A 24,677-nucleotide genomic window follows, 5' to 3' on the forward strand; every position below is an offset into this window, starting at 1 on the left:
TAAGAAAAGGCATAATATACATTTTACAATGTCATCACTTTATGATACAGTATGTGGATCTGATGTTCTTGATGTTGTATAATGTATGTCCTTTCAGATCAGTGTCCATTGAGCATATTGAGGTCTGCTGGTCACCCTACATTTCCTGGAGGATGGAGGGATGGATTAACTTCGTCCAAACCAGATTAACTTCATCCAAACCAGACTGTTACATTCAATTATAACAGGCTAGATTTTTGGAATCTATTTCATTGCAGCTGCTAGCTTTGACTCGGAGGAGAAAGAACACATGTTCACCACCTGACACAGACACACCTGTGGTCATTTCAACTGCCACTGTTTGAATTCAAATTGCTCTCCAGCCACTCAGTGAAATATGAATATATGAGGTCTGGTTCCGTAACAAGAGAAGAGATGGGACTGCTGGATGAGTGATTACCTACTGTAAGTGGAGGGATGCATCCGCTCTCATTTGAGCAGACTGATTTTATTCAGCAAGGAGGCAGACAAGAAGTGTGAAATGTGGAAAGAAATGTTACTTACAGGAAATGTGAAATCGGCAAGCTAGATTCAAACCCACAACATCCTGAAAACAAAAAGCTTTGTCTCCGAGACCTTTGAGGCTTTAGGCATACGCAACATTAATCTCTTTGCATGTGACTCTGTCAGCTGCTGCACTGAGCCTGCAACCATTCTCAAGAAATGTTCGCAGTACAAAGAAAATAAAAGGTATGTTTGATATACCAGACAGCACAAAATGAAAATGAGCGTATATAACTGCAGAAACATTTGGTAAGAACCACTTAATCAGTTGTCTATTTTGAACATTTTAAAAGTGTAAATGTAAAATGGGTCTCTTGCTAAAATATTGATACATTTGGTGGATACTGTATGAAACTCATAACTGTGTTGCATTCTCACTCCCATTTGTTTGTTAAAGAGATTTATGCATGTCTCATTACCGGTAGTTAACAATTTTCTTTTACTGTCAGATCCACTGTACTGTACCTCCTGTACAATTATTTTAAGCAGGGATCAAATAAGATTTTCTATTTGCTCTGATGTATTTTTGATTTAATTTCTTTGAAGCTTTTTATACTGCTGCTGTTCTTTTGGCAAGTTTTCTTTTTGTTCAAATTGCTTTATTTGTTCTGAGATTACTACGGTAGTCCTTTCTTTGAATTACTCATGGAGATAAGGAGAGACCACTAGTCACCCAAAGGGCCTTTGTGGTAGTGGGATGAGATTAAGGTGTGTGTGCACACCTGCCAAAAAATCGGAATAATAAGCTGCCCTGGTGATTTAGCACGGGTAGCTTTGAGGAGACTTGGATGAAAGGTGAAGCCAAGGCATATCACAGACCCGGAATAGGATTATTATGACCTGAAATGGATCGGACACTATTATCCAGCCTGCTTTTATTTGTGGTTTAGTATATTTTGTTATGATAAGCAAGCATGCCTGTGGGATGTACAACTGCAGCATCCATGTTTATTGGGGGGGGCTTTATTGATAGTATATAGTGGAGAAGGACAGGAAACGGGGGGAGAGACACAGGGAGTGACACGCAGGAAAGGTCGACAGCACGTCGAACACGCGACGTGCTGTCAGGCAGCAGTAGAGCCTATATGTGGTATACGCCTGGACCGCTAGGCCAGCGGGCACCCCACAGCTACTTTATTTGGAGATGGATGACGTTGGGCCTTGATTGTATTTTCCACAGGCATGTTCACGAGGCCCCCACCAGAACTTCTATATATTTGCACTCCAGCCACCTGTTTGTCCTTCTGAGATCAGAGCATTTTACTGTGTACACCATGACCCAGGATAATCAAACTTGGAATAATTATGGTTACATCTAGGGTAGGAGGTGTGTGATGATTGTCATAAATTAATGTTCTCAAACATGGAAAGGAATGGGTTAATTGTATCCTTTTCAGAACTCTGTACAGGTTTCTCCCTCTGTATCAAGCCAACACAGATCTGCATGGCTGCCCTAAACGTTTTCATTTCATGGACCCCCAAATTGAGTTTGAGGCCTTGGACCCCCAGTTCAAATCATGTCCTAGGCATCCTGATATGAAAAGATGTTTAAGGTCAAATTCTAATTTAATCATCTAAATGTCATTATTACTACATGAGAAATAGATTTCATTGTAGTGATGTTGAAACATAGAATAGCCACTTGCACTGCCGTACATCTTTTGACTATAAAACGTTTGATTCTGTGAAGATTTTTTTTTTTTAAACAGCAAAACAAAGGGTATTTATTAAATATAGTATATCATATAATTAAATATAAAATAAAATAAATCACAGAATCAAACGTTTTATGGTCATTATTCACCAGGATCCTGGATGGCTTGATTCTAGGCTTAAATTAATTGATATAAATATTTTTGGAAAAGTCAATGGGAAAAATGCATTGAGTATTTTGCAGTGGAACCCGGAAGTGGCCGCAACTGCGATGCCCTATAGGGCTTATGTGGTTAAAGCACAAGCAGACAGAGTCTAGTGATATTTCAATCAGAATTTTGTGTTCAGGAAATTGGGTCTATTATGCAAAAGTCAAGTTAAAGGGAGGCTCACAACTACTGTTCAGAGATGGGGCACAGACCACTTAATACTATTTGGGGTCCATCTTTGGTTCCAAATGCATCAATTTACCAGCTTTGGCATCATGAAGAATGACCATTAGAAATTAGAAAACCTATTGTATATTTATAATTGTTATGAAATACGTGCTCTTTGTAAGATCATTCATGTTTCTTTTTTATGTTGTAATTTTGTTTTTAATTATTTGGCCATGGTGCTGTGTTTTCTTCCTCAGAACCACTGTAACAGTATATGGCAGGCCACCTACAAATGTAAAAAAAATATATTAGCTTTATTTCTTGCTTTCTCTCTTTCACACATCTTGTCACTCATTCTCAACTTGTACTTTTTTTTTAAAAACTTTTCTTCCTTTCAGCTCACTGTGAACTATCATTAACTTGGAGATGTGATACTAGGATGACTCAAATTTGCCTGATAATGATACTTCCCTATTCCAAAGAGAGTACCGTTGGAACTTAGACATGACTACAAGACTCACAGACTGAGACTCTGTCATGCATTGCGGGTTGAGTTTAGTGTCTTAAACAGTACGTCTCGTTACTTATATTCTATGTTTTAATCTAGCCCACTCTTTGAGCGCAGGTGCTCATTGAAAACCAACAGACTCTGAAAAGGTAATGACCAACAAGCTAAAGTGTTAGGGTTACTTACTGTATATAGGGATAGTGTCTTCAGCTATATCATATCAGAGTGAGGATTCTTTAAGATAGTTAGCATAGCATAGATTGCAGGACTAGTAATAATCAGTGGCAAGACCACTGATTATAGGCTAAGTGTAATTTAATGTAAAGTGGAAGTTGTGTGTGTTCAGCATGACCACTGTGTCGTCTAATTGCACAAGTGGTTTTAATGATTATAAACTATGTTGTGATTTATGATTCCAGCTTTGTTTAACTTAAAGTATTGTTTAGCTCATCAGTTTGCTAAATAAGAAAGATTGGACACGTGATTTTAGTTTTTAGAGTGACAGTAATATACTTGTAAGGTGGGAACAACACCCAAATCAAAGTGAAAGTGAAAACTGATAAACTGAAAACTCCAAAGTCCACCCAGCAGTCAAAATGCTGACCTGATTAAGTTTGTAAAAAGAAATATGTTTGCATTGTAAAGAAAATTCCTGAATTATGTCAGTGGAATCTTCTGAAAAGATACATTGTGAAATGTAATTTATTAATCTTTTAAAATGTTTTGATTTCTTTATTATTACTTTTGACTTTGTAAAATCTCATTAATATATGTTGTAACAACAACAAAAATACTATAAATTATTTATGGTGAAAAATGGACTGTAATATTGCATGGTTTTCTATTCAATCTGTTCTGTGTTATTTGTGGCAGGTGTGTGGTTTGTTTGCAATTTATTTTAAACTAATTCAGAATCCGTTACGGAGGAATAAGCAGCAAGCTGAAGGTTATAATATAGTTCACCAACATTACAACTAACCATTTACTTATAATACGGTTAACTCTGCTTATACCTGGATTTACACTTACGTCACTTATATTCATATATTTACTTTAATATTTACACGTATATCAACATTTGTATATCTTACTCTTATGTTTTTGCCCTATATTCGTTTCTACTCATTCCAAAAATCTTCACAATCTTGGTAATTCCTTCTCATCAGGCTCTGAGGTCCATTGTGTAGTAATCTGTGATTTTTGAGGCGTGATGGTTTATGGAGACCCTTTCCAGCTTTGGATAAATGGAGTGGATTGTTCAGCCATTATGTAACTGGGACAGCCCTCACATCAGCATCCTACCGACCTGGGCAACACAAAAATTAGCTACAGCTGCATTGTGCAATACCTAAAACTGTACCCCTGCCAGCTGTCCATGGTCTATGTTTATTGAACAAGGATGTCTGTCTCAACTAAGGCAAGTTTATTTGTATAGCACATTATAACAACCAGGCAATTAAAGTGCTTTACACAACATTAAGATGGTGCAAAAGAAACACATTTTAAAAAGGACATTTGAATACAATTATATATTAAATAGTTATTAAAACATTACAAGAATAGAAACGAAGAATAAATTAAAACAAAACAAAAATAAGAGAATACAATTACAGTGCTGTGTGCAGCAAAAAGTCCTGTAAAATATGAAAGACTGGGATTTCAGGCCCATTAAAGTCAAATCATAAAACATTAATTAATTAATTAATTATTATTAATTGAAACTTATATGGTAAAGTAGGCTATCCCAAATTCATATATACTATAATCACAAGTTGTGGTCTGCAGAATGTCACAAAAGTCAAATTCCTTCCATTGAAACATACTTAATGGCAAATAAAACAGGTTCTGATTCAGCTAAATAAATAATAGTAAAGTGAGCCACAGTGTTCAGATAAGAGATCTAATAAATATGCAGTACTTTAGGGAAGTAATGAATAAATAAGGTTCAAGAGAAATGAGGGTATAGGATACACTTTGTTTAAACAAAACAAAAAAAAGAACAATAGTTTTCTAATTAGGCCACATTCCAATAAAAAAATGTTTCCCACCATTCAGCAGTTGAATGGGCTCCGGTCCAACAGCAGGATAAAGAGAACGGGGGTTGTTGAACTAGCTCTGGTCCAGAAGGAGGAGAAATCCTTCTAACGGCAGTGGTGGAAAAAGTACTCAAATGTTTTACTTAAGTAAAAGTATCAATACTGCATTGTAGAAATACTCTGTTACAAGTAAAAGTCCGGAATATTGGTATTTAAATGTACTTAAAGTACCAATTGAAAGCAGCCTACTCATTTTGCAGAATATTCTGCATAATTTTCTGCATCATATTCTGCATCAAACTTGTGAAATGGGACATATGTCCCATTTCACAAGTTTTCAAATGTATAAAAATCTTTTGAAAATAGCAGATCTACAAGCTCACAATGCTCACATGGTGATGCATTGTGAGCTTGTAGATTAGCTATTTTCAAATGGCCGAAATGTATATAGGGTTGAAGTGCTTAATGTGTGCTTTGTAACAATAATAAAAATCATAAAAAGTAAGCAACTAAAAATAAATTTAAAATAATTGTGGTGGACACAATATTTAGCCTACTTAAAATTGGAAATAGGCCTACTCCAGTAAAGTAAAAACAATCCTGAAAAGTGTACTTAAGTACAATACTTGAGTAAATGTACTTCGTTACTTTCCACCACTGTCTACCGCAATGGACCAGAGCTAGGGTAAAAACAGCGTCACAGAGGGGATGGACAGAGTACAGGGGGACCTTACTACTCAGATTTCACATGCTACAAATATCCTCACTGGCTGTTACTCCGTAGGGGCCACGATTAACTAATAAGTTCTGTTTGCAGTTGAAGAACTCTCAAACCACTTACAGAAGCCACTCTACAAGAACGTAACTGCAGGCATGACTCAAGGTAAAACAAGAGCTGTCTTTCAGCATTTATATTTATGAATTGATATTGTATAGTTATTGATATGGTTGTTGTAACTTTTTGCGTGTGTGTTGCTCTGTGAACTGAAAACAGAACTCAGCAGAGAGAGCCGTTGGGTGTCAGGTTTATAAGTTGTGAGAAATGTGGTCGGCAGGAATGTTAGGGTGACATTAGATAACACTAGCTCTGGTCCATAGCATTTTAGAAGGAGTTCTGGCGCAAGATAACACTCACATGTTGCACTAATGACACTCAGTTCATGAACTAAGTACAGAGTGGATCAAATTAGCTTTGAGAATGATTTACAAATTATGAACTTTTGATTATTTTTTAAAATAAGCCTACATGTTTAAAGCAACCAAAAATATCAGTGGATTAAATAACTTAAAATCTATTCACATGCACACGTGAGGACCCCAACTGAAACAAGCCAGTAGGCTTTTTGGGGCTTTTCAATCCTATTTAGTTGACCTTGTATTTTGAACTGTAGGCCTACTTCCATGTGCTTTTTTCTTTGCAAACTTCTAAATAAAGTATTCAATCAATCAATCAATCAATCAATCAATCAATCAATCAATCAATCAATCAATCAATCAATCAATACTTTTAACTAAAGTATAATTTATACATGCCAAGTTAACCACTGTAGGCTATTACTAAATTGTACTGTAGGGCCTACTTGATTAAAGTTCTCTATTCTCTTAGTTTCTCCAGCTTTTCAAATGAAGTTCATGTGAATGGCTGCTAGTTTAGCTAATTCCCCCCCTGCTGGCTGCAGAAGCAATAACTCTCTATTCAAGCCAATGGGTTTTTGGCTGGACTTTACACTTGATTTTATTACCCTAATAAACATAAACAAAACATGCTAGTACAATACTAGCATGATATTCGTTTAGTAAATTATGGTCCCATTTTATTTTATTAATGATAAAGTAGGGTATGTTTCTAGGGCTTCTACTGGTTCTACCGAGTGAAGACCCGCCCTTGCTGCAGTTGCAGCCAATAGCACTTTGTTTTGTCTCTTTTATGCCTATATGGAGATCCCTGATGTCACCAGTATATGCCCATATTTGGGCATGCCCCCTTTTGTGCGCATATATGGAGCTGACTGATTTGTTTGCGCCTGATGCCACGATGACATATTGAGGTTAGACAACACACTCCATATTTGGGCGTAGTTGCATTGGAAACTCCTTATATGGTTATGGCTGAGTCATGGTGACGTCATGAGCGTGACAATGTGGTCTGTCTGCCCGCCCGCCCGTCCTCACTTAAGCCAATTTCAATTTAGGATTATTTCTTCTATCCTGGAATTTGATTATTTTATGAATCTCTGTTTAATTGAACTTAATCTTGTTTTTAAATGTCCTTTTATAATATGATCCTTTTGTGTCTTTATGCTCTGTGTCTTAATGTCTTCTTATTTTGTGTAAAGTACGTTGAATTGTCTTGTTGTTAAACTCTGGTTTTCAAATAAACTTGCCTTGTTCTTTGTTCTGTGAAACAAGCAGCTATGGACATCGAGCGCTGGGATTTGGAGATTAAAGCCAACAACAACAGCCACCATACGGAGCTGAATGGAGATGAGCGTTTGATCGTCCGAAGGGGACAACCCTTTATTGTCAACTTATATCTGAAGCCTGGCGGGCAGAAGTTCACCCCTGGCAAAACAAGCTTCACCCTCATAGTGGAGACAGGTACTAACTACTAGCCTTGTGGCTCACACAGAACATGCTACACTGTATGTCCAATAGAGAGAGAGAGGGAGAGAGCAGCAATGACTACATTTTTATATTGATGTGTGTGATGTCTGTTTAGTCTCTTAGTGATAGGTTGCTGGATCATGTCGCAGAGAATACTTTGTCCTTAAATGTCCACAAACCTTGTTGAAGCTCCTAAAATATGTGCATCCTGTGGAATGTGTTTTGAAAAACTGTTGTTGGATTAAATAGTTAGAATTAAAAGTGTGTGTGTGTGTGTGTGTGTGTGTGTGTGTGTGTGTGTGTGTGTGTGTGTGTGTGTGTGTGTGTGTGTGTGTGTGTGTGTGTGTGTGTGTGTACACACGTACACGTGCATGTATGAATATGAATTATTATCCCTACTGTACATGTGTCCATACACTTAGTGTTCATCTCACTGCCTCACTCCTCAGGTCCGTTACCCAGGAAAGAGTCTGACACAAAAGTTTGCTTTGGTCTGAGAGACTACACAGTCGACACAGAATGGAGTGCGTCCGTCAGTAATGGTCCCACAGAGAACGCAGTGTCTGTGTCCATCAGTTCCTCCCCCAATGCCCCCATAGGACTCTATTCTCTAACCCTGGACCAGGATGGAACGAAAACCAGACTTGGGGAGTTCGTCTTGCTCTTTAATGCTTGGTGTCCCAGTAAGTACTAAATATATATATTCCCTTGTGACTGATACTACTTCTTGTACACACTTTTCTTTGACCATTATGTGTCTAGGGATGGCTTCCTATGTCTAGGCACACTTCCTTTATTTTAGTAACACCCCTTTTCACATTCACACAGCTAACACATAATCACACCCCAGAAATACCCAATACAGAACAGCTTGCGTCAGTTAATTATAATGAGAAGAGGACTCATTCATCTGCTCTATTGAGATTATTCAGCTGATATTGCAATATCAGAAAGGGGATTCTTAGCTTTCTAATGATTTGCGCTCAATGCTGTTTTGCTTGTACTTGTTCATAGGAGATGCAGTTTACATGAGGAACGAGGAAAAGAGGCAGGAGTATGTTTTAACTCAACATGGATTTGTCTATAAAGGCACACCCAAACGAATCAAGGGGACAGAGTGGAACTTTGGGCAGGTATAACAAACAAACTCACTCACTCATCTAGATTATCATCATTTATCTTATTTTATTTCATTTTAGGAATAGCAAAAATAGTTTTGTACTTTCATATTAAAACATTTAACAACTCATAAAATGTAGGAATCACGGGTGCATTTCTCCTTTCCGACATGTCGCCTTTCCGACGTTGACGAACCCTATACCTAACCCTAACCCTAACCCTAACCGCACGCGGAAGCCACTAGTCGGAGTGGCGAGATGTCGGAATGGAAGGAGAACCCCAGGAATCACACACCTTTTAATCCTTAAATGTGATTTAACATCCAGCTTATCAACTGATCAAAGTGTCACAGAACAAGTCTTATGTGACTCAAGCTATTAAAGAGTTTTTGTTTACTTTGTTTCTTTGCAGTTTGAGCCCGGTATTCTGGATGTGTGTCTCAAGATCCTGGATGAAAATCCTAAATTTGTGGATGATGCTGATCAGGACACTTCTGCCAGGAGAAACTCGGTCTATGTGACCAGGGTGCTTAGTGCCATGGTGGGTCTGTGTCTGGTCTGTGAAGGGTGTATGGATCAGTCATTGAATGGATTCATTGATTGATTAATGGATGCAAAGATAGGCAGATAGAAGGCAAGGCAAGGCAAGGCAAGGCAAGGCAAGGCAAGGCAAGGCAAGGCAAGGCAAGGCAAGGCAAGGCAAGTTTATTTGCATAGCACATTTCAACATTTCAACATTTCAAGCCAATTCCAAAGTGATTTACACTAAATATTAAGAGCGTTATGAAAGACATTATAAAAGGACACTTTTATACACTTAAAAAGTTCAAAGAATAGAAAAGTTTAATACATTCAAATAAAACACATGAGGAGAGTAAAATTACAGTGCAGCACAAGAATCAAAATCCTCATCAAAGTTGCAGGAGGTAGTTTGGATTATCTGGAATCAAATGTGAATTTGAATGTGCACCATTTTACTAGTCTGAATAGTAATTCTTTACAAAAAACGTTGCCAGCATACCCCATAAAATGCTGTTACTTACTATGTGACCAGAGTACTGAGTATCACTGGAGGTCTGTTTAAACTGGATGCATGGATGGATAAGTGAATGGCAGGGTGGATGGATAGATGGATACGTGAATGGCAGGAGAGAGGAATGAAGGAGTTAGTGGCTAGACCAGTGCACTGGAACCATCCTGCACTTAGTGAACCCCATGTAACCAGGCTGTGAATAGCCCTTTGAGATGTTCCAAAAGACGTTACCTTGGTACCACAGCAAGCACTCAGTGTCTGCCCTTTCAAATTTTTTTAATGTATTCTTTACAACTTCTCTCTACACCCTGTTGAAGTTGAAGAAAATACTTTAGATTTCTGGATGTTCCAGGGGGTCCCCACTGCAAAATGAGGAACAGTTTAACCATTTAAGGCCTATTTTATACTGCATCAAGAATGCGTTGTGAGCTTGTAAATCCGGTATTTTTGCCATTTTTGAACATTTAGGAAGATATTTGCCTATTATGACATGTCCAAAATAAGGACGCCATAATGAAAGCAGTTAATTATAGTCATTATTTCACTGGCTAGAAGTTAGTCCAATGTGAGAATGTATAAGAATGATCATAGGTTTCACTCTGTACAACAAACATCTTGTTTTTGGGGGTGCATGGCACAAAATCGTTTCAAATGGGGGTCCACGGGCCACTACGTATCCATTTGGGGGTCCTTGACATGAACATGTTTGAGAGCTACTTCCTTAAAGGAAGACCTCAGTGTCATAAAACTGAATCATGATAGCCACACAGCTTTACGATGAATCTGAATTCCAGGGCTATTTCAGGCCAGCTTTGACAGCCATGGTGGTAATATGCTCTATACTTAGACTGTTAGACTGAAATATGTATACTTCAAAAACAAATAGATGTATCCATGTATGAGAATATGATGAAGTTTGCTTATGACATATGGCCTGCCTACCAACATAATTATGGTCTATGATTTTACCTTTTTTTTCATCTTTCCCTCTCTAACTCACCTTTCAATCTGTCTCTGTCTCTGTCTCTGTCTGCCCTCAGATCAACAGCTGTGACGATAGGGGTGTGTTAGTGGGGAACTGGAGTGGTGACTATGAGGATGGAGAACATCCAGGCCACTGGATAGGCAGTGGAGACATCCTGCGAAAGTGGGCCGAGAGTGGCTCTGTCAGCTATGGCCAGTGCTGGGTCTTTGCTGCCGTTGCATGCACAGGTTGGTGTGTGTGTGTGTGTGTGTGTGTGTGTGTGTGTGTGTGTGTGTGTGTGTGTGTGTGTGTGTGTGTGTGTGTGTGTGTGTGTGTGTGTGTGTGTGTGTGTGTGTGTGTGTGTGTGTGTGTGTGTGTGTGTGTGTGTGTGTGTGTGTGTGTGTGTGTGTGTGTGTGTGCGGGTGTGTGTGTTGGGCAGGGGGGGTTGGGGTGGCGGTTGATGAGATGTAATGATTTTATCCAGGTACACTGTGCAATTCAGTCCTTAGCTTAGTCGTTTGTTTGTCCATTCATTCATTCATTCCAATCCAATTGTCATTAATAAATCAGCTTACCACTTTGCACTAACCACTTGCCTCTCCTCCACACTTTTCAAATCTGACTCCCATCATGTTTCACATTTTCCCTGTCCCTGCTCTCAGTTTCATGTCTCTCTACACTCTCCTATCTAAATAAAGAAAAAAAACCTGCATGTTTCTTATCTTTGTTGCCTCATGAAATTGCCCTTTATCTTGACCCTAAAATAGTATCTTAATATGCCATTGGGCCTATCTGCTTCCTGTCTGTCACTTTATTTGATGTCTGTATTGCTTAACCTCCACAAGACAAGCTATCTCAAGTATCTTTTTCGATACCTCCTTTTGTTGACGTGTGACTTTCCCTTCTCTCCTCAAGTGTCCAGGGCACTTGGTATCCCCTGTCGAGTGGTTACTAATTTTGGATCAGCACACGATACGAACGCCAACCTGTTAATAGAGAAATTATACGATGAGGACGGGAAAAGAATGGAGGATGATGATTCTATATGGTATGTGTTTAGTTGCTGTATATTATTAAGGCAATATATACTTTGTTGAACGGCCGTTTTAGTCTATTATTTTAGCCAAGTAACACAATCGTATGACAAAGTATACATTTAGTTACTTCTCAATCTCTCTCCATCTGTCTCCCACAAACACAACAGCTCTCTTTCAATCTCATTACAAACATTTTTTTAGCAGTTGAAGATCTGTGCAATTTTCAGGATATTTCAAATTAAATAATCTATTAATCCATTATTATGTACCTTCTATCTAAAAACATGAACAGGAACTTTCATGTGTGGGTGGATAGTTGGATGAGTCGACCTGATCTGGGTGAAGGGTTTGATGGATGGCAAGCCAGTGACCCCACCCCACAGGAGAAGAGCGAAGGTGAAAAACAAAACAACATTTTGAAATTCTCTCATAGATTTTAAGTTGACGATCTTTTGACTTTTGTTGGTAGTCCGTAATGTAATTGATAAAGAAAAATAATGATCTGTCCCCCAGTATGTCTGTGAGAATTACATTAGAATAAAACAGAATAGAGAGTTGCATTCTATGTTTGAAGTCTGTCTTTGGTTTCTGTGTGTCTGTCAGGTGTGTATTGTTGTGGGCCTGTTCCTCTCACAGCCATCAAAGAAGGTGAGATGACCAAGAAGTATGATGCCCCCTTTGTTTTCGCTGAGGTGAGTTTGTTCTACAGATTCTTGTTACATTTGAAGGAAAACACCATAAATGGGTATATTTAAACAATCCTGCATATTTTCGTTACGATGGATATTATAACCTGAAATGCACAGTAAAAACATTTTCACAAACAAATATCCCATTTTATGATATAGGTTTGATAATAGATTTCAAGTAAAGTCTGTGGAGACTGGATGTTGGTAACATTTCATTTCAAAACAAACAGTCATCAGAAATAAGTAACTGACATAGCTGGAAAACATTTAACCACCTAAACCATATACTTTGTTGTACGTCAAATAGTGAAAATAGCAGATCTGTAAGCTCACAAGGCGCCACCTTGCGACATGTTGTGAGCTTGTGATCTGCTAGTTTTGCCAAATGTTTGCCTATTATGACATGCCCAGAATAAGGAAGCTAGGGTTTATGTGGTTAAGAACAAAGGGCAGTATACTGTGTACTGTCCTATCACATGTTAGACGTCATTACACCAGCATACCAATGTTATGTAGGATTTCAATTGTTCTATTCATAAGATTGATATACTATATAAGTATAACAATGTCGTACACCGAATTCTGTAGATTCCCATAGGCCGCCATGACATCAGTATGACACTGTATGTTTTTTTTTAAGATGATCAAATCAAGTGAAATGTATTTTTCTTTTCACACAATTTATATGAATATCTGTGGCAAGGTCAAACAATGACATTATGACATTGTCATAGTTTTACATGATCATATCAGTAATATCACTTACTTTGGTTCTTAGGGTATTAAAAATCCTGGATATTAGTCAGTGTATTCAGTGCATGTCAATGTAACTGTTTTGTGTGTGTGTGTGTGTGTGTGTGTGTGTGTGTGTGTGTGTGTGTGTGTGTGTGTGTGTGTGTGTGTGTGTGTGTGTGTGTGTGTGTGTGTGTGTGTGTGTGTGCTAGGTCTTGTAAATTCTACATAGCATTGTTAGGCATTTGTGTATCACTATGGTATTCATACGTTATGAATAATGGAATCTACTGTACACACACATTCAGTGCCAGACTTCGCCCCCCCCCCCCCCCCCCCGATACACACACACACACACACACACACACACACACACACACACACACACACACACACCCCACAACCAACATTCACAGAGCCATCTAATAAATAACACAACAGAAGGCGTAGCTATCTCATATTTAATATCTCATATATCATTCATCATTCAAAAACCATATGGCTTGAAAATAAATATTGGGTAGTCTCATTCTTCTTTATCATGATGAATAGTTAAGAAGTTATGTAAACATTTTGTTAATAAATTATTTATGTTTAACTTGACCACTGACCACCAAATTGCACCATATGTCAGATATTGAAGTTTCATGACCTTGTGGTGAGATTAGATGATGATATAGTGTGTTGAGTCATTGCAGACAGTGTGACAAACGGCATACACACAGTACTTTAAACACAGACAGCCTCTTAAGAATAGTTGTGTAAACTTAACTAATAATAAAATGTGGACTATTATGCTGCTCTTTTGGAATGAATATACAGTCTGTAAACACACATATCCCCAACCTGGTGACTTCCCTCTGATATTAGCCTTTCAGCACCATGGACAGCATACGGTCAGAGACCTTGTGAACAGAATCGAGAGAAATAGGGCAGATATGCTCTTCACTACATAAGAATACAATATACTGTATGTTATTATACGTTTTCAATGTATTATTGAAAACATATACACATCTACAGTATACTGTAAATGTTTATGTATGTTTTCAATTTATTATTGAAGTGATGCCACGCTCAACTGAAACTGGTAAAAGATGGCAACGGCTGCATTGTCATACGTTTCATTCCATATCAGTCTATCAATGTAAATCACTACTTGGTCTTGAAATTATTACAATCATTCTACAAATATAAATTTGTCATGACATCCAAAGTCAGACGATTCAGTGTGTGACACAGCTACATTATATAGTTGTGTCATGCTGTTGTAATAACAGTAAATACTGCTCGTAGTTCTTAAATCTGTTATTACTGTACATAGGTTGGTCAGCTGTCACATCATTTAAATTGCTGTCATTTTTAACATAATGTCACATGGCGCAACAATGCCACCAGGTGGAACAAAATGTATGAGCGGTTATTTATGTTTATGTCAATAGCTTTGTAATTCTCACGTAGGAATCATGTATGCCTTGACATGATACACATTGACTTTCATGATGATGAAATAAATGAATAAATAATAAGTTAGACAATTATGTCCGAATGTTAAGGGATCACACAGTGATAGAAGTGTTTTTTCCACCAGCTTATACATGTATCTGCCAATAACCTTTATTGTACTGGGTAAGGGTACACTATTCAAAAAATACATTATATATACAGTAGTCTACAACATATACATTACCTATATTTAGATATCCCTAATGCAAAGGGTGATGCTCCATTTTGTATCCTGAGTAATCATTTAGGAAGCACTGGCTAGAAAGTATGTTTATTTCTTTATTTTAGTTTTAAAATGTGATGACTGATGATTTCATCACTATCAAGATGTCATCTTCATGATTGTATTTGTATTGTATTTTGAAATCAGGTTAACGCTGATGTTGTGGAGCTGGTGCAGCTCGCAAGTGGAGAGCTTTATGAGTTCAGTACATCAACAAAATCTGTTGGTCAGTGCATCAGCACCAAGGCTGTGGGCAGCGATACAAGACAGGACATCACACACCAATACAAGTATCCTGAAGGTAGAGCCTACAATACAACACACACACACACACACACACACACACACACACACACACACACACACACACACACACACACACACACACACACACACACACACACACACACACACACACACACACACACACACACACACACACACACACACACACACACACACACACACACACACACACACACACACACACACACACACACACACACACACACACACACACACACACACACACACACACACACACACACACACACACAGCTTAGGGGGCGGCAGTGGCTCAGGGGTAGAGTGGCCGGGTAGAGTGAACTGGTAAACCGCAAGGTTCCCAGTTTGATCCCGGGCTGGGGCGCTCCCCTAGAGTTAGTGTCGAAGTGTCCTTGAGCAAGACGCTGAACCCCTAATTGCTCCCGATGAGCAGGTTGGTGCCTTGCATGGTTTCCTCCGCCATCGGTGTATGAATGTGTGTGTGAATGGGTTAATGGCACAATCAATGTAAAGCACTTCGGATAGAAGCGCTATATAAATGCACCATTTACCATTTACACACACACACACACACACACACACACACACACACACCAATACGAGAGTCTTTCCTGACAGCGTTGCCTCCAAGAAGTGCCTTCTAGCAGCGTGTGCTATATTCTACATGTCTTTAGTGTTGTATTGAGCTGGTCCTTGTACCTTTGAGCTGGCATTCGGATTCTCTCCTCTTAGCATCCTGGTGTTATGGCCAACCCATGATAACCGATGGGGAAGAAATGTTGCCTCCATACTTTATTGTTAGTTCTTACCAGTATTTCCGTACGTACAGTAGCATATGGTAACACCAGGTTAATCCAAGGAAAGGTTCTCCAGCTGCTGGATATGGCGACAGTACAGGTTCCAGGCTTCAGCCGTAGAGTACTGTGGAGACTGGAGAGACAGATGGCCTGATAGACTGTTGTCTTGGTGTGTATGTTGAGGTTTTTATATAGAAACACTGTCCTACGGTGCCTGCCAAAGGAGGCTGAGCCATGTGTTAACCGGTTTTGAATATCACTGTCTGTGTTGAAATCTTCGGACAGGATGCTTCCAAGATATTTGAAAGCTGGCGCTACTGCTAAGGGTTGCTGTCAATGTTGAAAGACGGTGATGATGTTAGCAGGACAGATGTCTGCTGGCATAATTAATACCTCTGTCTTGCCAGTATTCACAGTGATACCCAACCTGCTAAAGGCCTTCACAGCCACTGTTAAAGTTGCCTGAGGAGCCGCTGGTGTACAGTATGTGCCACAAAGGCACAGTCATCTGCCTATACTGCAACTCAAGGATGTGTGCAGATTTTACCTGGAGCCTCCTGACATTAAATACATGTAGATTCCCATCCACAGTCCTAAGTCCACAATCACATGCATGTACACACACACACACACACACACACACACACACACACACACACACACACACACACACACACACACACACACACACACACACACACACACACACACACACACACACACACACACACACACACACACACACACACACACACACACACACACACACACACACACACTCGCATTATGTGCATTGCATCGCACATGTTTATACTAGTGTAATATTGCATTTAATTCACATTTAAATAATTCCAACTTTGATGGGGATATATAGATATTTTTATCCTAGTGTCTGTGTGGCCCTGTTTGGGAGGCTGGGAGTCTTGTTATACATATCACATATTGTATCTTATTATTTCAGCTTCAGCTAGTTTACCCAAACAAGTGACTTATTTTCTATCAATTACACACCCCATGAAGCCTTGAATTTGTGGAGATTTTTTAGTTTTTGTCGCATTCCTAAGCCAATAATTGGATGACCGGTGGAGACTTAAAGAGTGTCCATTGAGTCTCCTACTGGAGACTCCGCCGGTCGGAATGCGACAAAAACAAAACAATCTCCATGAATTCAAGGCTTCATGTGGTGTGTAATTGATAGAAAATAAGACATTTTTGGGGTGAACCACTTTAAATGTTTGGCTGTCAAAATTATCCATTTCATAATGTTTTTTCAGGGTCAAAGGAGGAGAGGAAGGTCTTTGAGAAGGCTCGGCACACCAACAAGCTTCAGCAGCGTGGAGAGGAACCAGGCATCCAAGTCAAGGTTTTCTATCATATAGTAGATACAGTAGATAGACAGACAGACAGACAGACATACAGGCAGGCAGGCAGACAGACAGAAAGACAGACAGACAGACAGACAGACAGACAGACAGACAGACAGACAGACAGACAGACAGACAGGCAGGCAGGCAGGCAGGCAGGCAGGCAGGCAGGCAGGCAGGCAGGCAGACAGACAGACAGACAGACAGACAGACAGACAGACAGACAGGCAGGCAGGCAGGCAGGCAGGCAGGCAGGCAGGCAGGCAGGCAGGCAGGCAGGCAGGCAGGCAGACAGACAGACAGACAGACAGACAGACAGACAGACAGACAGACAGACAGACAGACAGACAGACAGACAGACAGACAGACGATTTAATTCATATATAGTAGAGATGAATGAACACTCAGGCATTTTGCTGTGCATACATTTGTATTAATTCTTCAAGGGAACTGACTATGTAAGCACATCAACAGCTATGAAAATGATATTTGTTCCATTCTACCTTTAAGATCAAGCTGGCTGATAACATGACCTTGGGCTCAGACTTTGAAGTGCATGCTCGCATCACCAACAACACCATGGAGGCTAAGGTCTGCAGCTTCATGCTATTTGCCTTCACCGTCAGCTATGATGGTAAACGAGGAGAACCCTGTGGATTCGCCTCAGAAAAAGTGAAGTTGCCAATTGGGGAAGGTAAGTTAACCACGTTAACCCGATATACTGGACCGGGATCCCCCACGGGGGTACTTTCTCACCTCCTTTCTTCTTCTTGACCAAATCTTTGACCAAATCTTGCCGAAAATAGGCGATCCCCTATTTTCGGCAGAGAGATTTGGTCCCTGAGCTGGATCACTGAATGGGCGGATCAGGCCCAGGCCCAGACCAAGGGGCCCAAACTTCAGGGGGCCCTCTAGAAAATTGGGCCCACTGTTCCAGAGTCTGACTCTCTTTTCAGAAGCTGAACTAAAAATACCCCACATGCAGAGGTACATTTTATGAACGGGCAAAGTAAGCAATAAGAGACTATGAGGGCTCATTCACGATGGTCAAAAGGGCCCCATGGGATTTTTCTCACGAAAGGCACGAAAATACAGTATTTAGTTTTGCTGTCCTTTCTGGTTGCCCAGGGCCCCTGGTCCTTCTGTATTCTGTAGAACAAATTGGATGTTGATGGCACATGTCCAACACATTCTCACATTCTTTGCGTCAAATGCATGACGAGTTGGACAGATTTGACCATGCGGCACCCGTTTAACATGCCTATCGCATTGCATGTTGACAAGGACATGATGATTTACTGCTTATCGGCAGAAGTGGACTTTGCACCTCGGGGTGCCTTATGGGGCTCCAGTCCGTCGTGTTTTAAATGTTTTTATCGGAGGTAACCTATGGGAGTGAGTTCGGCACTTCTGCATTCCGGTGAGAGTGGGACTACCGGGAGCGTTGAAAAATCACGCAGGTGACACATGGTCAGATGTTGCACGAACACTATACACTACCTTCACTATAGTACAACTTGAGACTGAGAATATATGTTGTGGATCGCAGGTCACTACAGTAAGGCCTGATTTACGTATGTCTCAGGCTAGCTTGTGTCATTATCTGCTGTTATAGAGGTCCTACTGTATACTGCCTGGTGGTTGAAGACACCCTGTCCCTTTTGCACTGTACAAGGTGAGAAGGTCAGTGTGTGGGTTCTGTGTGAAGCTTGTTATTGATTTATAGAGAAGGTGTGGGAGTAAATAAGTTGTATTTCTTCTCAATCCTTTTCGAATATGCATTTTGAGTTTATCTTTTATACTTTAGTAAGTAATTAAAGTCTATGTATGACACAACTTCATCATCATGGGTGCATCATGAGAGAAGTGGAAGTGTGTGTTTGTTTGTGAAATTGACTATGTTTCTGGCTTATTTGATATCTAAAGAGGTTATATTGAAATATCAAACTTTGAGGAACTGTGGCAATATTGATTTCACATCGCTTGTGTAAATAAGCAGACACCATCGTCAGTGCTTCCTGCAGCCTTTCCTTGTAGAACATAATGAGGTTCCTCTTTGCTTAGCCACTGGTGATGAGCACAGAGCATTTAGTGGTCAGTCTTAACTGGTACAGTTGGATTGTTGAATTGTTTTATTCTTGTGACAGCTAGTGTCCGTATATGAGGGGGTCTCTGTGTAGAGAGCTCCATATATTTCATTTCATGTTGGCAGCAGAAACAAACAAACTAGTTCCCTTGCCAGGTTCCATTGGAAATCTTCATCAGGAACCCATGGAGTAACTCAACTTCCAGGATGAAACTTAAACACCATAAATTACAATAAACAGATGTGTAATGTTATCAGTATCATAACTTTTCAAGATGCAGATGTTGGTGGTACTAGATACAACCTCTGACACACGACATGCCTTCTTACTTCCCCTCTAATATTCTTCTCTCTCTCTCTCTCTCTCTCTCTCTCTCTCTCTCTCTCTCTCTCTCTCTCTCTCTCTCTCTCTCTCTCTCTCTCTCTCTCTCTCTCTCTCTCTCCACTGTTTAACTCTAGTAAACATGAAAGATTATACAACCATTTCTATACTGATGAATATTTTTCTGTGTTTCCTCAGAGAAGCACATCCCCCTCAAAGTGGAATACACCCAGTATGGTTCATCACTCACCCCTGATAGGCTGATCCAGCTGTCAGCCTTTGCCATAGACAAGGAGACCAGGCAGTACCACAAGGCTGACAAGACCATTGTTCTGGATGAACCAGATCTAGAGATTAAGGTATGGAAGGATTGATGACAGTTATTGAACAGTAATTAAGTAACCTAAACCTATACATGATATACAAATGGGTTGATTCTATTTATTTATTCATTTTTACGCCGTGGCTCTGAAAGAGGCTAGGCCATCTAAATGTGTATTTGTCTGTCTGTGTGTCTATCTGTCTATATAGTCTACTCTAGACCCTAGGGTCTAGGGCCTAGACCCTAGGGCAGGGGTCTGCAACCTGCGGCTCTGGAGCCACATGTTGCAGCCTAGACTAGTAGGCCCTGTCACATAAGGCCCCTTTCACAGCACTGTGTGACAGGGATGTCGGGGCACAGTCACAGGGCCTGAAAGCCCGCCCTTCGACAGGGCCTGACATCCCTGTGACAGGACTGGTAACATGTTACCATGGTAACATGGTACCATGGTAACATGACAGGGCCATGACAGCCCTGCCATTCAATGCTGTGAGAGGGACCTGATGTGACAGGGCCTGACATCCATGTACAATTCTACAATCGTAACAGGCTTTTTCCCCCTCTCCCTGGTAAGTAGGCTAATACTTACATAATAACCACAAACAGTCCAGGTTAATGTAGAATCTGATCTTACTACATTATATATAAGCAAAGTAATACACAATAAAAACAAAACTTACATTTTAATTGGGTGGTGGTGGGGGGGTGGGGGCGTAAGGGACCTGGATATTGGATATTGGGCACTGGCCCAAAAAAGATTGAGAAAACTTTGTCTAGAGCTAATATTGCAAACTTCTTGTGCACACTGTCACTAACTAGGCTAATATAGAATCCAACAAACTTTTAAATATTTGAAACTTTAACTTTGTTTATTGTTTTTTAAGTCAGTGGGGCTTGGATGTCCCTATTTTGGGCACAGATTATGTCATTGGCTAGAGTCTTTCAGAGCCAAGCCGTCTATGAATGGTGGTTGAATTGGCTGAAACCTTGGCCAAATATGGACTCTAATATCATAGATCATAGACAATTGTGGTCTCAGACTGGCCAGATGAAGTCCGAGTACCACATTAAGAAGCCACACCATTACTGGACCAGCGTATTATAAATAATGAATAGTATTAAAATAGTAATTAGTCCTGAGTTGTAATATCCTTATTTTATCATTAAATCCTGCAGCTCCTGGGCGAAGCCACATTGAACGAATCTACAACAGCAGAGCTGTCCATGATGAACCCTCTACCAGAGCCCCTCAAGGACTGCTGCTTTAATGTTGAGGGAGTGGGCCTCACACAGGGCAAGATGCTCACATTGAAGTATGTGTGCTCAGTCCAGAGTTACTCAAAAGCATTGAAAGTCAATCCGTTCGACTGAGTGTGTGTGTGTGTGTGTGTGTGTGTGTGTGTGTGTGTGTGTGTGTGTGTGTGTGTGTGTGTGTGTGTGTGTGTGTGTGTGTGTGTGTGTGTGTGTGTGTGTGTGTGTGTGTGTGTGTGTGTGTGTGTGTGTGTGTGTGTGTGTGTGTGTGTGTCGCGTGCACGCGCGTGTGGATATATATGTAAATGCAGAATGTGGTTCTGTTACAGTAACATGATGCACTGCACTGATTCACTGATCTTTCTCTTTTTCCTACACACTTAAAACTCTTGGTTTATCTTTCCATTTCAAATATTGATTGATATACTGTACTTTAATAATGTATTTTCTCTTCTCTTCTCTTCTCTTCTCTTCTCTTCTCTTCTCTTCTCTTCTCTTCTCTTCTCTTCTCTTCTCTTCTCTTCTCTTCTCTTCTCTTCTCTTCTCTTCTCTTCTCTTCTCTTCTCTTCTCTCCACATTCTATGTTTATCTTCCTCCAGGGTTGGAGCTGTGGGTGCCAAACAGGAGGCCAGGGCCAAAGTTGAGTTCACTCCAAGCAGTGCGGGACCCACTGTGCTTCTCGTGAACTTTGACAGTGACAAATTGAAGAACATCCAGAGCTCTATCAAAGTTGTGGTCCATGACACAGAGTGATGCAAATGATCTCAGGGAGAGGGACTGAATATGAGACATAATTACATTGACCCCAGACTAACACAGAATAGACAATTTAACAAATTATTAAAAGTTAAATAGTTTCTCAGCTTCAGAGCCATAAATGCAAATGCTTTCTTTTTGATCTGATCTTAGTCAGAGGGACAGATAAAAGCCCTTGTCTGGTGGCAGAACTAGCTGTATTTTATTTAAAGATGACCAAATCACACAAGTAAAATGACCATTACAATAATCAAAATGGGAAGTGACAAAAGCATAATATAACTTTTTTGCAGGCAAATTGCAGGCAAAACTTTGCAATATGCTGACTAAAATGCAGTTACCATGTTATTTTTCAACTTCGATTTTTTGACAATTAAATGGCAATATAATAGCCTATAGATTGTTGTACTGCTTGTACAATGGAGTCAGGACCAATTACTACAATTTCTGTCTGATCAGGATTTAACCAGAGGAAGTTATGGGCCATCCACCCTTTGATGTCAGAGAGGCACATGTGTAAGATAGCCTGCCTACTGTAAATGCATTAAGGTTAAAAGAAAAATGAAATTATGTAATATCAGAATACAATGTGTGATTTAAGGTAGCAGTGAAAACAAAATAAGCCCAAGAATGGAACTTTGAGGCACCCCACATGAAATTGAATATTCAGATGATAGAAAATTACCAATGGACAATGAAAACATCCTATTTAAAAGATATGATGAGAACTAGTTAAGAGCTGAGCCAGAGATGCCAACGCCCACTGTTTCAATCTATTGATTAAGATGTCTTGATAGATAGTATAAAAAGTGTCACTTGTGTACAACAATACTAATACAGAACGGCATCCATCACAATGTCATTTCTGACAGGGATTAGGCAGTCTCAGTGATGTGGTGCTGACGAGAACCTGAGTGAAATTTTATTTTCCCCCTACAATTTCTATCAGCTGCTTTAAGACCACTTTTTTTTAATAAGATTTGGAAATTGTTTTGTAGTATTACCCTTTCTAAATAGTGAAAGAAGTAATGTGTGGGATGTTGACCGAATGAATACAAATATTATGACAGAGAAGATGTCTAGAGTGTGCTTTTGTACCAGTCTCTACTCTTTTAAAATGTGTATGAATTGCAATCTACTGTGGTCTATTGTGTCTTCTGCAAAACTAGTATCTTGAAACATTATATTGTTTACTGTAACATTGTACCAAAGACAGGGGGCCTATTTCACAAAAGCAGAATTAGGGGTTAAGCCTGGATTTATCACCTATCCTGGCTTAATTTAGCCAGGATTAGCGATTAATCGGTTTCATGAAAGCTGAATTATCTTGCCAGATTAGTTTAGCCAGAGCACCCTGGATAAATGTATCCACCACAGGGACCTCCGTTACCGCCACCGGGACCCCCGTGGGTCTGCTCAGATATATAAATAGATGGATTCATGTAATCTCTACATTGCATGCATACCTGCCAACCTCAGACCGTCCGATAACAGGAGATCTTTTCCCAGGGGGGGGGGGGGCTCTTGACCACGCCCAGAATTTTTTTAACAGAGTAGATGTAATTTACAGTATTCTGGTGGATTTTGGGAGTTGCGTGACACTTTTATCAGGCTTTACTTACATAGGATCCATTAAAAAGTTAAAAGTAGCAGTAAAAGAGCCATATTTAATAATAACATTTTGCTGGGGACCCCCTGGAACCCCCCCAAGGGCCCCTGGGGGCCCCAATTTGAGAACCAATGCTTAAAGGGTGGTGCCATAGTTTTGCACTTTTTCTGTTTTTCATGTGTCTATGAGGTTGATAGAACTTCATTAAGCCCCCTGGTGGTGTTTTTTATGGTGTTTTATGTCTTCTCTGACTATTTTGAGTTTCTACCTGGAGGCTGAAACCTTGAGGGTCAAACGTGCCAATAGAAAAACAGCGCTTTAGTGACATAGTAAAAACATACCCTCCCCCTCACTATCATAACACAACAGGTGTGGGCATGAGGAGGAGGAGGGACTAGGACAGGGGTCCCTCAAGGACCCCTGGGGGTCCCCGGACCCCACTTTGAGAACCAATGATATAGAGGAGAGAAGAGGAGAGGAGAGTCATGTCATGTGGTCTACCTGCACAGTAATTTTTTTTCCGTTTCGGTAGTGACACTACCGAAACGAAAAAAAAAATGTTCCCCCAAAAACCTGTTAGGAGTACGTTTCAGGCAATTTAAAGTTGATTGGTAGTGACTTTTTTTTTGGTCCCTAACATTCATCGAGCTCTGGACTTAGTACGTTTTTTTCCGTTTCGGTAGTGACACAATGGTGTCACTACCGAAACGAAAAAAAAATTGTTCCCCCAAAAACCTGTTAGGAGTACGTTTCAGGCAATTTAAAGTTGATTGGTAGTGACTTTTTTTTTGGTCCCTAACATTCATCGAGCTCTGGACTTGGTAATTTTTTTTCCGTTTCGGTAGTGACACAATGGTGTCTG

The 24,677-nt window shown here is 39.9% G+C and overlaps 2 protein-coding genes across 5 annotated transcripts in view; both read left to right on the top strand.

Moving 5' to 3' along the window:
• The window catches only part of LOC311053940 (pleckstrin homology domain-containing family G member 4B-like), a 36,648-nt gene extending 35,704 nt beyond the window's left edge, over positions 1 to 944 (top strand). For both annotated transcript variants that reach the window (XM_084069747.1, XM_084069748.1), the window contains exon 25: positions 98 to 944. The gene's annotated coding sequence lies outside the window, so the exon portion shown is untranslated. The remainder of the gene's footprint in view (positions 1 to 97) is intronic.
• Positions 154 to 23,917, top strand: LOC311053942 (protein-glutamine gamma-glutamyltransferase 2-like). Of its 3 annotated transcripts, XR_014601698.1 has the most exons (17): positions 155 to 733; positions 5,941 to 6,000; positions 7,530 to 7,715; positions 8,171 to 8,404; positions 8,736 to 8,854; positions 9,252 to 9,380; positions 10,913 to 11,084; positions 11,752 to 11,884; positions 12,166 to 12,269; positions 12,477 to 12,565; positions 15,171 to 15,324; positions 17,380 to 17,468; positions 17,980 to 18,163; positions 20,076 to 20,236; positions 21,376 to 21,512; positions 22,050 to 23,511; positions 23,798 to 23,917. XR_014601698.1 is itself a non-coding variant. In XM_084069751.1 (16 exons), the coding sequence occupies exons 2-16, from the start codon at positions 5,991 to 5,993 to the stop codon at positions 22,201 to 22,203; spliced, it is 2,055 nt and encodes a 684-aa protein (XP_083925877.1). In that variant the 5' UTR covers positions 1,079 to 3,230; positions 5,935 to 5,990; the 3' UTR covers positions 22,204 to 23,544. The 3 variants fall into 3 exon arrangements, 1 of the variants encoding a protein (XP_083925877.1); XR_014601697.1 differs by lacking the exon at positions 5,941 to 6,000 and having other exon boundaries at positions 154 to 729; XM_084069751.1 differs by lacking the exons at positions 155 to 733; positions 23,798 to 23,917 and adding an exon at positions 1,079 to 3,230 and having other exon boundaries at positions 5,935 to 6,000; positions 22,050 to 23,544.
• The last annotated feature ends 760 nt before the right edge of the window (positions 23,918 to 24,677 follow it).

Source organism: Gymnoscopelus microlampas (genome assembly GCF_963454915.1).
Source record: "Gymnoscopelus microlampas genome assembly, chromosome: 10".
NCBI lineage: Eukaryota > Metazoa > Chordata > Actinopteri > Myctophiformes > Myctophidae > Gymnoscopelus > Gymnoscopelus microlampas.